Source organism: Chiloscyllium plagiosum, chromosome 30 (genome assembly GCF_004010195.1).
Source record: "Chiloscyllium plagiosum isolate BGI_BamShark_2017 chromosome 30, ASM401019v2, whole genome shotgun sequence".
Taxonomy (NCBI): Eukaryota; Metazoa; Chordata; class Chondrichthyes; order Orectolobiformes; family Hemiscylliidae; genus Chiloscyllium; species Chiloscyllium plagiosum.
This window is the reverse complement of record NC_057739.1, coordinates 34,515,980-34,531,059: the sequence shown is the minus strand read 5'-3', so window position 1 is coordinate 34,531,059 and position 15,080 is coordinate 34,515,980. Positions and strand designations below refer to the sequence as shown.

Sequence of the window (15,080 nt, the reverse complement as noted above, 5' to 3'; positions counted from 1 at the left end):
TGAATTTTTATTATTTTGCCAGTTATGGTCTCCTAACATTTAGAAAGAATTGCTGCACTATTATGATTTTATAGTGTGTTTTAGGGAATTTGAATTGTAAAACCTAGTAATCAGGATACTTGCTTTGTTCAAAATCAGCAAAATTATTACCCATGAGAGAACCTACACCAATTTCTAACAACTAGCATCAAACTGGTAACAATGAAATCATGACAGACAAGCATCAATTCTAATTAGTATTTTTACTATTTAGTTAGCAAACTAGAAGAGTTCTACCATGTGAAACCATTCTGCCAATTCACTGTCCAAGAGACGAAAGTGACAATTCTATGCTGGCATTCCCTGTTGATGCCAGTGTGGTCAAATCACGTGGCATACTACTATAGAATAAATAACTTACCAGATTATGAAAATACTTACACTAATTTTCCAGTATATTCAACCATTGTGTAACTGATAAAATGCACTATGTTTTCTCATGTCAATTGTAATAAATATTGCTTTGGATCTATCATAGCCCTTAAATTATGGAAATGAGTGAATTCCTAATTATAAATATACACTAAAACATCCTTTAAACCTTTAAGTGGTCTTTTACGACTAACAGTTCCAAACTGCAATCAACATTTATACTGCTAAAACCATTAGCTGAACTTGCATGAAACCTAAATTCAGAAAATTTCCAGAGGAACAAACTTAATGTTACTTTCATCATTGTTCTTGAAAATGAATCTGGTTTCTGAAGCTGTACAATTTTCAAATGATCAATTTCAGATATTGAAAAAAAACGTTAAGGCGGCTTTCCATTTGGAAAAAAAAATCTGCTTTTTCTCTTTTTAGATGCCGATGGATCTACTGTGTAGTTCCAGCCTTTTTATTACATATTTGCAACTTTTACTTTTTCCAATCCTTGTTAAACTGGTCAGCACAATGGCTCAGTTGTTAGCACTGCTGTCTCTCAGGAACCTAGGTTCAATCCCAACCTCGGGTGACTGCCTGTGTGGAGCTTGCACATTTTCCCCCGTGTCTGTTTGGGTTTCCTCCGGGTGCTCCAGTTTCATCCAAGTTCAAAGATGTGCAGGCTAGGTGGATTATCCATGGGAAATACAGGGTGAAGGGGATAAGGTGAGTTTGGGTGGGATGTTCTTCAAAGGGTCACTGTGCACTTGATGGGCCGAATAGCCTGCTTCCACACTGTAGGGATTCTGAGATAAACTGTCCCAACCAACATATTCATCTGTGCTTGTGCAAATTTCCCTCATTTGAACATCCTTATGGCCTCGAATAGTCAATCTTAGGGCAAGATTACAATAATGCTTTTTAATATATTCATACTCATTGAAATATTCAAGTTGTCTCGAGTTGCATCCTCAATAATGCAATCAAAAGATAATTTGAATGTAATCAAAGGTCATCAAATGTCATTTTGAAAGTTGTAATTAACACTTTGGAGCTCAAAGAGTTAATTACATTTTTCAGCAAATGTGTCAGAGAAACAGAATATGTCTGTAAAGACTGCAAAAAGAGACAGAAAAAAGGAGAATCAAGAACCATCTGGCTAAGAGACGCACAAGGAATAGAAAAACAAACAAGAGAAAAACTGGAAGACAGAGAAGAGTGATAACTGGAAAATATTCAGAGAACAACATGCAAATTAATTGAAAGATAAAGAAATTATTCTGTCTAAGACAGCAGAAAAATGATTTTCACTTCCCTAGACAAAAAAATAAAACAAGAATTTCACCATTCTTTAAGGATTATTGGAAAGGGAGGATGCCAGTCAACCGACCCCTGGCCAATATTCCCTCTATCCGCGCATGCACACAGCTGCTCTGACACTCCATGTACAACAATCAAATATTCAGAGAACAACATGCAAATTAATTGAAAGATAAAGAAATTATTCTGTATAAGACATCAGAAAAATGATTTTCACTTCCCTAGACAAAAAATAAAACAAGAATTTCACCATTCTTTAAGGATTATTGGAAAGGGAGGATGCCAATCAACCGACCCCTGGCCAATATTCCCTCTATCCGCGCATGCACACAGCTGCTCTGACACTCCATGTACAACAATCATCGTGCCGACACGGTTTGCAGCATTGACTTCTAGTTCCAAAAACTACTGCCACGCATGGACCTTAGAGGTCCATGCAGAAGACAACAACTTGTAAGGAATGCTGTTCCAATCTTGTTCTGGCATTCAGTTAGATCATGACTGATCTGTAAGTGAACTCCTTTTACCCATCTCAGTTTAATATCCCTTGGCTAGCAAACATCTATCATTCTGAGATTTAAAATTTATTAATAATCTAGCATCCATTTATTTTCGTGGGAGAGAATTCCACACTTTGTAAATTATTACCCTTTGCATGAAGATGTTTCTCAGCATCCCTGCTGAATGGCTTGGCTCTCGTTTTAATGCAATGCTCTCTTGTTTTGGACTAGCCTTTAAGATTTGTACTTACTGTGCAGAGAAGGACACCCATTTTTGACTGTGAAAATTCCAGAAAAACCTGCTTCCGTGCCTGCAAAATAAAAGTAAAGAATAACAGTACCATCACCGGAGAGTGCAAAAACATACAGTGCATTCCTATACTTAACACTTGTATTCAGATCTAACAGAGATGGAAGCTTAAAGCTCAAACTTGTTTTCAAATAGAATAATACTCTTTGAAATGAATCATTTTGAAAGAAGATGCATTTATTGTGAACACTAGCACCAATAGAGCAACCTGCATACATTTGCAAGAACACAGCGTGGCAGCCAGCTAACGTCATTAGTTCCGTCTGTGATTTTAGCCTCTGGACAACCAGTTGGTTTTTGGGATGGGGGAACAGAAGGCTGGAGTAGGGGAAAAAGATGCAGCAGTAGCCCCTGATGAGGGCACTATCTCCATGAAGAACCCCTGCCCAGCTAGCACCCTGGCTGGAGAGGACTAAGTGGTAGGGTGAACATGACAAAAGAGTGGGGGCTGAGGAGAATTGCTTCACAGATGCTGCCATAGAGGGAAAACTCTGCTTCATATGCCCTGGCCTCGACCTCGTCCCCAGTCTCAGTGCCTCCTCTTACCCAACCTACTGACATCAGTGGCACATGCAGACATTTCCTGCAGTCTGTTATGGCCAGCGCCTACACAGGCATGGCCATTCTGGTGTTATAATCACTCCACTGGGTTCAAGCTCACTAGAATTACTAGTACAAATCATAAACAAGTTATGAGAGCATGAATTATATCTCAATTTCAATTAAGTAATGAACACTTCTATCTGATTAATGGCATAAGAACATAATAAACAAGTATAAAATGATCTAGAAAAAGAACAAGGCAAATACTTGGAAATAACATGCACCACTTTTCTGGTAGTAGGGACAGAGTTAGAAGATTGGGCAACTTAAGTATCAGTAAGCAGCAAGTGACAACAATAACGACAGTAAGAAGAATCTTATTGTATCTGAAATGCAGCAGTGCATCCGCTCAGCAGTACCATATGGGGTATGCTATTTAGCTCCATTGACGCTCTAATTTGAAGACATAATGCACTAATTATACTCAGGGTAATAAACATTAAAATTCCTCCCCTGACGCCCATCCACTTAATCTTTGTTTTGCTAGATAACAGCTGGTCAGGGTGTGTGCGTCCTACATATCCAGCCTGCTCTGGCTCACAAAGTGTAATGGCTACAATGGGCATCAAAACTGTCAGTCTTGGTGTGTTTTCCTTAAACTAAATCTATTTTCTCCAAGTCCATACTGTATTCTCAATTAGAGGTAGAGTAAACGTATTCCAGTAATGCAGGTGTGGAACATTACCCAGCCAGTTTTTCCTTCCACCTTTACATTGATTATTTGGCAAAAAATCACAGTCGATGGCTAGGATTTTAATTTGCATTTGCATTTTCTGGGTGGAAACATCAAGATTTTAAATGCAGGTTACTTAGAACATTATATTTTAAAATACAATTTCCCCAGGGCAGCCACAGTCATAATCAACCACTGGAGTTTTCCCAAATGATAATTCTTTTATGGCAGCATTTACTTCAGTCCTTAGAGCACAATTGAAACAGAAATGTCTAGGTCACACCTACAAAGTGTTGAATATCACACAGTTTAGAGCCATATTATTAACCTCCTCACGTACACTACAGCAATTATGAAAACTTAAAAATAAAACTACTTTGCCTGGTGGGAGTGGATGGTTCCAGATCCTTTTCCTCCCACAAAGACTTTCTTCACCTGCTAGAGATAGAGCTCTACAATATACTAAGATATTCTCTCTAACAGTCAAGCCAAGAATCAGTGCATTTCATTGACTAGGGAGTTTCTGCAACCATTTAAGTGAGATCCAATGACTGTCTGGCGGCCTGCTAATGCACATCACATGCTGCACCATGGTGTTTCTTCCCTGCAGTTCCCCACACAGAGAATTTCTGATCTCACCCACGCAGACTGGGTGATAAATAGTAGAATCAACCACGGTACTCCTGCACACCTCTTAGCAGCTGTTTCAAAAGTAGCACAGGTAGATGGTGTGGAAACTGACAGGGTTACAGAGCGGCGTTGATAGTGAAAAATCAAAGGCAGCAAAAGGAAAATCCTTTCTTAATGTCAAGTGTCAGTTCCTTCATGCTTCAATACGCAAATAAAAGTAAACTCACCTCCTGCTCCATGTTCCCATGCAAGCGCAGAAACAGCATTTTACAAGCGGAGAAAGATAAATGTTTTAGCTCCTTGCTGTCAGAATATGGAGTAAGGACATTTGTGAAAAGGGTGTAGTGAAATTCCACAGACTCACAATTAGAGAAAAATATGATCATTTTCTGAATCTTTTCCATCTGTGAAAAATAGAAAAAAATATCAGATGTGACTGGATCGGAAGTAAAAATAGTTCCAATTAATCAATTATTGTGTGGAAAATTGCACAAGACCACATATCAATTGATGATTTTGGTTCTGAGAAGAAACAACAATGGAACTAAATCTTAGTTCCGTCTGAGTTAAACAGGATAAAATGAAGATTTTTCTTTTCAGTGTACATCCTCCAGCTGATTCCAAATTTTCAAACTGTCCTGACAGAATATGAACTCTACATATTAGTTTTAACCTCTGACATACTACCCCAATAATAGAATTTCCCATCGCACATCAATAAGATGTGGGCTGTGTTGTTAAGGCTATTATTTGTTGACTCTGAAATGATTTCAGGGGGCAGTTAAGGGTCAATCATATTGCTGTGGTCTAATGTCACATGTAGACCAGCAGTTTAGAAAGGTAGTCATCTTTCACCTGCTGGAGTGAACCGGATAGTTTTTAAACAATGATAGTTTCATCATTCACCATTACCAAGACTTGGCTTTTATTCCAGATTTAGCAACTGAGTTGAAGTTGTACTGGTGAGATTTGAACCCATGTCTCCAGGACATTAGTTGCTCCTCTGGATTACTGGTCCAGTGACATTACCACTATATACCACTGTATCCCCCAACCACATCCTACATCACCACATTCAGGGCCATTTCTTACTTTGCATTTTTGGAGTATGAATGCTGAAAGTGTAACAAGTCGCAGTTTGCTGGGAACAATCACTATAAACTGTTGAAGTTGTTCTGGAATTGAAAAGCATTCCAAATCTTCCTCAATATTCTCCTGCTTGGCCGTCATTTGTTTTGTTGTAAATACAGGTTTGGACTGCCGTGGTTCAGTTATATATATATTGGCTGGTTCTTTCAAACTGATCCCAGCTAAACGATTCACTCCTGAAATAAAAAATATATTGCATTAAGCAATTATATTTCAAAGAAAGATGGGCACTTACAGTCAGAGAGTCATAGACTATTCTGATTTTAGATTACTTCAGTTACCTCTGATATGCACAATTTCATTTAAGCTGTTTAATATTATTTTGCAGTTGAGTTCCAAGGGGAAAGAATGACTTGGATGTTGTGCAGTACCTGAAAAAAATACCTTAAAAACCAAAACTGGCAAAGGAGAACTTTGCTCCAATAAAATTGTTTGTACTTGGGCTACAATTTCTTCTTTAAAAACATAAAACTTTTCAAACCAATGGCATAGTGCAGAGCCATATGCCATTTTAGTAGGCTTCACATTGCTCTATTATTGGTGTGCTCCACAATAGTAATATGGGGAAAAGTATACGAGTGGAAAAGGTTTTGAAGGCAATTTGCCCAAACACAGACTGAAATCCAGTTTTATTCATTCTGGTGATACAGGGGTCATTAACAAGGCTAGAATTTTCCTTTGAGAAAGTGGTGGCGATGGAACTTCTTCTTGATGACTGTAGTCTAAGTGGTGAACGTATTATGTAATGCTGTTAGATCAGGATTCTCGGGATTTGATCCAACACCACAGTGGAAGCAAAATGACTACCATGCCAGATTCAGATTTCAAGCAGTCCAAACAGTAAAACTAAATTGAATGATGGAATCTTAATGGCTGTATTTATGGTCTTTTCTTATTTAAAATATTTACATTTATTCACCAGGAACCAAAGTCTCACCATCTGTTAAGGTGGCAGAGAGGAGAACATTTTGTCTTTTCTCATGTGCTGCATTTAGAGCGTTCAATATCACAGTGATATCTTTCTCAAAACCCAGATCCAGCAACCTGTTCACAGACAGAAAAATAGGTCACAAAAACTGTTCTTCATAAGAATTTCTATGCTCTCTCAACAAGATATTAAATTACTTGATGTTAGATAGAGCTTAACTATACTCCTTTACACCAGAGAATAGCAAAGAGCAGAAGTAAGACCTAGAAAGTCAAAGCAACATGAATAAAGTTTTCAAAGCAATGGGACTCAGTTTATCTAAGTTACTCCACACCCCACCACAAAAATGTTTTCCTGAAGTTTGTTGTGATGGACTGCAAAGTACAATAGAGACATCTATTGGTTGGAAACCGTTACCGCAAAAGTAACAAACAAAAACTTTAATTAAAGTTCCAGTTCTACTGTACAAACACCGCTTAACATTACAGTTTGCGGAAAAGGATTAAGATGCTGTTTGTGAATCCGAGACAACAGGTTGATAAATAGTCCTATAACTGGGGAAATTCATTAAAGGGGTGATATCAGGTCTCTTAACTAGCATTTTCAGAGAAAAGAAGAATAATGATGATGAGAGGGAATCTGAAACCCCAATTTTAGTGGAATGTTGGATCTGAAACTGCAGTTAGTTATAAACTAAAAAGTTCTTGCCTAACTTAAAAAATAAATGTGCATTTACACACTACCTTTTATGATGTCTTTACCTCTTTATAAATCAAATACTATTGAAGCACATTTACTGTCGCAACACCAGAAATGCAGCAAACTTCCATAAACAAAGCTGTTCATAATGACTAGGTAATCAGCATCATTAAAAATTGATTGAGGGATAAATATTGCCAAATACACCACAATTGTGCCTTGGTATCTTTTTCATCCACCTGAGAGAATACGTGGGGCATTAGTAACTTCTCAGCTGAAAGGAGGCAACACTAGCAATATTGTATTGGAATGTCAGTCAAGCTTTTGTGCTCAAAGGGTCTAGAATGGAATTTCAGCCCATAACTTGCTTACTCAAAAGATGAGAGCACGCTATCCATTGAGCCACATGTATTATACAGGTAATTCCCTATATTGCTGTAGTTGTGCTCCAGCAAAACCTCGCTTAATAGAAATAATGGGGCCTATGTGAAAAGTGGGTTTGGGGGCAGGCCACTCACAAACACTCAAAAATCATCCAAAGTAAAGCACAACCTGAATGAAGGTTGAAATTATATTTATTAACAAAAGTAAATTTAACACAGCACATTTTAAAAAAATGTAAGAAAGTTGTTCTCTGTACAGTACCTCTCACAGAAAGCTGCACTGTTGGCAGCTGACATCAGCGCTTGTGCGGTATAGCAGGAAAACCGGCAGTGTCATCGCACATAAGGGTACAGAGACTGTGGCGCTGACATCACACATGCTCAGAACGGTGCAGAGACTGTGGCACAGACACTAGTGCATGCGCAAAACACCAAGAACATTGGCTCATGCGAAGAATGGCATGGTGATTTCAGCACGCACATCGGAGCATGCGCAAAGTGAATTGTACAAACTGATCCCCGCTGGATCGTGCTATTGCCATTATTCAAAATACTGTTCCCCAATTCTTCAGCGATGTTATAGCCAAATTGCACTACCAAAATGCACTTTATCCCAGAACCACCTGTACTCATTTACCTGTCAGCTTCATCAATAACAAGCCACTGTACACGAGAAAAACAAATATTTTTTGTGTTCTTTATATGATCCACTAGTCGCCCTGGAGTTGATAGAAGTATATTTATACCTTTACGTAACCTAGAACAAGAAAGTACTAATTATAGAACTTTTAATTCATATAGCCTCAAACTTCTTGAAACACTGCACACAGTGAATTAAGATAAAAATCACAATCGTCCCAGAGGACCATAGGGAAGCTCTCTCATTAGAGAGCGAGAGATGGCTGATGGGGATTTACTTTTAGGGTCACCATATCTCAGGCAAGATTGCAAAGACAGAGCCCTCATGATAACATTAGCCAGTGTAGGAATTAAACCTTGCAAGCAGTACAGTTTTGACTTCCAGTTGAAGACTTGGGTCTGCCTCTGTGGCCTGTCTCCAAGAGTGGCTTGCTGTCGCCTTCCACTACTGACAAAGACTGCCAAGAAAACAGCTCAGAAGGAAGCACAAACAGACAATAATGCAAGGACCTGCCTTTGGGCACAGCACTCTTGGAACAAAATTAAATATTTTGATTGCTAATCAAAGCCATGAGTAAAATGTGAAAATAGTTAACTATCAAGTTGAAACACACCAGTGCATGCTAGAATTATACTGTAATGGAGGAGGCTGTCCAACAATCCTATTAGTCATACTTTTTAAATCAATACCAATTCAATACGATAAAAACACTGGGCTTTACTCAGCAAGCTCATGTTTGTTTTGTTTTCTCTATTTTCTTCACTGATGAGGTCAGACATACCTAGCTTTCTCAGATTTTCGTTTCTCTCCTCCCATCAGTACTCCTGGCACGATCCATGTAAATGGCTATTAAGTTTAAAACAAAATGCAACTGATCATTTAGGAAGCCAGATAAGAGCATGAAACATTCAATCTGCTTTTGTCTATTTCAGTGACACTGGCTTTATAAATAGTGGTGTAGGATACAATAATAAAGAACTATTGATAAATCTGCACATACATTGGTCAAACCATAGTTTTCTTAATAGGTGCTGAATTAAGGAAACGTAATTGACATCAGAGGTTGTACAATGTAGGATAGGACAGTTATGAAAAAGCCTCAAGCTCCAAGAACCATCTCCATTGGTCTTAGCGAGTTTCGAGAAGATTTGTAGCTCAGGTCGAGGTTCTGGATGTAGGTTGGCTCACTGAGCTGGAATGTTCATTTCCAGGCGTTTCGTCACCCTACGAGGTAACATCTTCAGTGGGCCTCAAGCAAAGCACTGCTGATAATTCCTGCTTTCCATTTATATGTTTGGGGTTCTTTGGGTTGGTGATGTCATTTTCTGTGAAGTAAATTCCTGTTCTTTTTCTCAGGGGGTAGTAGATGGGGGTCTAACCCGATGTGTTTGTTGATAGAGTTCTGGTTGGAATGCCATGCTTCTAGGAATTCTCGTGCGTGTCTTTGTTTGGCTTGTCCTAGGATGGATATGTTGTCCCAGTCGAAGTGGTCTCCTTCCACATCCGTATGTAAGGATACTAGTGAGAAAGGGTCATGTCTTTTTGTGGCTAGTTGGTGTTCATGTATCCTGGAGACTAATTTTCTGCCTGTTTGTCCAATGTAGTGTTTGTTCCGGTCCTTGCACGATATTTTGTAAATGACATTAGTTTTGCTTGTTGTCTGTATAGGGTCTTTCAAGTTCATTAGCTGCTGCTTTAGTGTGTTGATGGGCTTGTGGGCTACCACGATGCCAAGGGGTCCGAGTAGTCTGGCAGTCATTTCGGAAAAGAACAGGAATTGACTTCACCACAGGAAATGACATCACCAACCCAAAGAAACCCAAACATATAAATAGAAAGCAGGAATTATCAGCAGTGCTTCACCTAAGGCCCACTGAAGATGCTACCTAGTAGGGTGACGACATGCCTGGAAATGAACCTTCCAAATCAGCAAGCAAACCTACATCCACCTCCATCAGTGCAAAGACTAAAGCTTTTAAAATTTAAGGGTCTTGATGGAGTGATTATAGAAAGACCATACCTCTGCTTAAGAGATGGTAGCAAAGGATTAAAATTTTCACTGAAAATATGAAGAGAAGTTCAGAGAAATTTCTTCAGTGAATGTTGTTGAGCACAGAATATTTTGTTTCAGTGAATAATTGACCATTACATTGTGTATAGGAAGGCTTGATCAATATTTGAAGCAAAGAAAGTTTTACAAAGAAAATGAAAAACATGGAGCAGTGAGATTGGTTGTGTCTTTCTTTACAAATGAGCTTGCAGAGAGGCATAATGTGCTGGATGGTTTCCTGTCCTCTAATTACCTATGGTGCAAAGTTTCTAATTCTGTTGCCTCTCCACGCCCCAATAACTATCTCTTCTTGAGGACACGGAGTCTTGTTGCAGAGGCTACTTGCTTGAGCCCATTCTTCACAAATGAACGTAGATAGTGGGTACAACAGGTGTCATTGAGACTACAGTGAATGTCAACACCTAGAAGATTTCCATTTCAGGGTGCTGGAAGTTCTCCTGCTTAACTCAAAATGGACAGGACCAAAACGTAATGGAATTAATAAATTAAATAGCATGGGAGAGGGTGGGGACAGCAGCTTCGCAAATTCTGGAAGAGCGCTCAGAATTAGCAATTCCATAAAAAGAGAAAAGCGACCAGCATGAGAAAGGTAGCAGCAGGTGGAAATAAAAACCAGAGGCAGAGAAACCAATCTGTTCCTAGCTGTCAGAGTCAAACTGCAACATCACAGGAAAACAGGTTGCTTGGTGATATTTCGTCTATGTCTCTTTTAATAGGCCAAGAATTTCTTTAAATCAGGAGAAGTTATTACAGCTAAAGAGTACAGTTAGAACATTTATTTTTAGAATATTCCACATCTGAATTAAATAGAATAGAGATGGCGGGGCAGTCAATGTGCTGGAGCTGTAATGAATGGGAGCTCATACAATCCACAATCACCAAATCTGCAGCAAGTGCTCACTGCTCAAGGAATTGTGGTTCAAAGTTGATGGGCTGAAGTCTGAGCTGCAAATAGTACCACACATCAAGGAGAGGGTGGAGTACTTTGACACTGTTTTAGGGGACAGTCATATCCCTTAGATTAATTACAACAAATCTTGTCCACGGTCAATGACAAGAGAGTATGATTGTGAGTGAGACAAGTATGAAGATCCAGAATTTAGCTTTGGAAGAGCATCAGACTCTTGACCAATAACTAAGTTACTGCTCCAGGTGTGGATGAAGACATAGATTACAAGGAAGAGGAGTTACTGGCCAAAGCACCATGATCCAGCCTTTCAAATATGGGGAGAAAAGAGAACCGTGGATAGCATAGTTAAGCTCTCTGCAACAAAGACAGTGGGGCCCAAAGACCTAGCTGATGCCAAAGCTCAGGGCACATTTTATGGGTTGGAGAGGAATCTGGGAATGGGAGGGAAAGGAAAGGATCCAGTTGTGATCCATGTAGATACCAAATGATATTGGTAAGATTAGGAAAGAGGTTCTACTGAGGGTTTACAAGCAGGTCCAGCTGAACTGAAATGCAGAACCACCAATCTCATCTCACTATGTGAGTTACGTGCAAATTGACATAGGGTAAATCAAGCTTGAGAGGCAAGTGCACGGCTCAAAGATTGAATGGGAGAAATGAGTTCTGATTCACAGAACACTAGCACCAGGTCTGAGGGAATGACAGTCCGGTCCTACTGGAATGGGCTTCCTTTGAACTATGATGGGACCAGTGCCCTGGTGAATGATATAACTGGGATTGTAGATAGACTTTTAAACTAAACTAAGTAGTAGGCTCAGTGTTCAATTGAAGGGAAGTTTAACAAGTCAGAAAGAAACAAGACAGCAAAGTTGAACAATAATAAACACATGACAGGAAAGGGTAGAAAATATATGCAGAAAAGTGCTGCAGAAATTAGAATCATTCTAAGTAATAATCGTAAAAAGTCAATGTTAAGGCTATTTGTCTGAATGCATGCAGCATTTGTAACATAATAGCATGATTAAGCTCTCAAGCTTGATTTACCCTATGCCAATTTGCATAATTTGACAGCACAAGTACAAATAAATGAATACAATTTGATAGCTTATAGGTATGTAGTTACACAATGGTCAAGCCTGGAACTAATTATTCATGACATTTGATGTTCAAAAAGAATAGGCAAAAAGGAAAAGGAGGTGGGGTAGCATTGTTAGTAAGGACATTATGAGTGTGGTTGTGAATAACAATACAAGTACAGTAGATTGTGATGTGGAAATAAATAATAACAAGGGAGAGGTAATGGGTGGACTTCTGAAGAGATGCCTTAATGGAGGACAAAACAGAAATAGGGAAATGAACAGGTGTAAAAAAGCAACAACTGTCATGGGTAATTTTAATATGCATACTGACTGGACAAAATCAAATGTGCAAGAGTAAGATAGAAGAGCAATTTATAGACTACATTAGGGATTGCTTCTTAGAGCAGTAGGAACAGGCAAATTTAGATTTAGTAATGTGTCTTGAAGTACGATTAATAAGAGATTTCACAATCAAGACGTTAAATGCAAGGCCGAATGTTTGGTGTGGAAGGAACTGGTTTCAGTTTATGAGACACTGGCACCAGTACTGGTGAAATGAATAACTAAGACTCTAGTAAGGACTTCAAAGTTATTTGGGTTTTGTTTTTGTTGGGAGTCGGAGCAGGGGTGGTGATGAGGGTTTGGGTGGCAGCTCTGGAAAGGTACTACGTAGGCTTTCAAAGCATATGGATGTGACAGCATTTCAGGATAGCTATTTAGGGGAGTAGGAATGGTAAAATGGTTGGATGTGCATCATATTTGCAACAAAATTTGAGTTAGAATGGATGTGAAATATGGTTACAAATCTGCAAAACAAATATTCACAGTACATGACTTTTCGAAAGGACGGGCAGGGTAGCTTTGTTCGTACAGGATAGAATAACTACAATAGCAAGAAATGATTTTGGATTAAAAGTCATAGAATCCAGGTGAGTGGAGGAACAAGGGGAAGATGACACTAGTGGGAGTAGTTTGTAGGCTCCTAACAGTAGTTACACTGCAGGACAGAAAATAAATCAGAAGAGAATGAGGGCATGTCAAAAGGCAGCACATTAATCATGGGTAATTTTAATCTTTGTGGATTGGGAAAATCAAATTGGCAAAAGTAGTCATGAGGAAGAATTCTGGACAATTTCTTAGAATAATATATTGTGGGTCCAACCAGGGTTGAGCTATTTTGGATCTAGTAATGTGTAATGGAGCAGATTTAATAAATGTTTTCATGGACACTGAGAAGAGCTTATTACATTAATCACGATATTATGCAAATAAAAGATATGATTTGTAGATGCCGGTGTTGGACTGGGGTGTATAGTTGTAGAAAAAAGTAACGCTGCACAAGGACATCTTTTCTCTGACAATGATGCACAGTTGTAAAATGACTCACCTCTATCACCAACCAATGAGAAATCAGAGAGGGGGTAGAATTCAACAACAGTCAGCTCACGGTCTTTAATAAAAAGGTAAATCCAAGTAAGTATAGAGGTGGTCTTAGTATGGAGTTAGGTGGTGAAAAACGACCTACAACATGCACCTGAAAGACAAGGATCTCCCTTTTCTTAGCCCTTCCTCATCATGTTACTTCTTAAAAGTCTTCATTGCCTCATAACCAGGTCACGGTATGTCATCTTTTGAAGAAAACATGTGAAAGGAGTAGACATGTTTAATTCTCAGTGCTGATGAGATTTGCTTACCTTGATCAGTTTCTGAATGGTATCAAAGCTTTGCAGGGCCAGCTAATAAGGAGAGTAAACAAAATATTAATGTAAAATTCTTCGAATATCCTAAATGCATCTTACTTTTTATTCACATGAATATATGCTCTTCATAAGCATTGAATTTTAAAGAATATTCCAGTTTTTGCTGAATTATAGCATCAGTCACTTTTGAATTAGCACATCATCCTTCTGGGATGAGAATGGCACAGCAGGACATGAACAACTCCTCTTCCTGCTGGTTGTGAAGTTAGTTCATGGTGGGTGCATTCTCACAGCTCAAAACTGCCCAGTATTTGACATTAATTGGCAATCTCACTCAAACAGATGCAAAAGGTGAAACAGTCAACACTAATGCATTAAGATGCTGTTTTGAGGTTAGAGTTCAAGCTTACTGCTGACTAGAGTAAAGTGAACTTTGTGATACAGTTGGTGTATTTTACCCCCTGCCTGGTAATACTCGATGCAGAGTGGAAATAACAAATTCACAAGTAAATTTAAATACAAACTATTTTTAACTTTCACACTTTATTTTGATGCAGATAGCATACCTCTCTGGTTGGAATGATGACTACAGCATATGGTCCATCACTGCGCTATGAAACAAAAACAAAAGATTATTTAAGGGTTAAGTATTTTTTGAAGGTGGATTTCATGGATTCACCCACTCCCCGCAATGTTAAGTCAGTTCATTCAATATACATGTGGTGCTCAAAGTCTCACTGGCTACACCAAGAGTAAGGAGAAAGTGAGGTCTGCAGATGCTGGAGATCAGAGCTGAAAATGTGTTGCTGGAAAAGCGCAGCAGGTCAGGCAGCATCCAGGGAACAGGAGAATCGACGTTTCGGGCATAAGCCCTTCTTCAGGAATGAGGAAAGTTTGTCCAGCAGGCTAAGATAAAAGGTAGGGAGGAGGGACTTGGGGGAGGGGCGACAGAAATGCGATAGGTGGAAAGAGGTCAAGGTGAGGGTGATAGGTCAGACTAGGGTGGGGGCGAAGAGGTCAGGAAGAAGATTGGAGGTTAGGAAGGCGGTGCTGAATTCGATGGATTTGACTGAGACAAGGTGGGGG

The 15,080-nt window shown here is 39.0% G+C and overlaps 1 protein-coding gene across 2 annotated transcripts in view; it reads right to left on the bottom strand.

Moving 5' to 3' along the window:
- ddx31 (DEAD (Asp-Glu-Ala-Asp) box polypeptide 31) overlaps positions 1–15,080 on the bottom strand; it is an 89,765-nt gene that overhangs the window by 59,373 nt on the left and 15,312 nt on the right. For both annotated transcript variants that reach the window (XM_043720330.1, XM_043720329.1), the window contains exons 7-14: positions 14,561–14,605; positions 13,989–14,030; positions 9,016–9,080; positions 8,232–8,351; positions 6,522–6,628; positions 5,528–5,760; positions 4,663–4,839; positions 2,471–2,530 (exon numbers count right to left, since the gene is read on the bottom strand). In XM_043720330.1, coding sequence (XP_043576265.1) covers positions 2,471–2,530; positions 4,663–4,839; positions 5,528–5,760; positions 6,522–6,628; positions 8,232–8,351; positions 9,016–9,080; positions 13,989–14,030; positions 14,561–14,605 — 849 coding nt within the window. The remainder of the gene's footprint in view (positions 1–2,470; positions 2,531–4,662; positions 4,840–5,527; positions 5,761–6,521; positions 6,629–8,231; positions 8,352–9,015; positions 9,081–13,988; positions 14,031–14,560; positions 14,606–15,080) is intronic.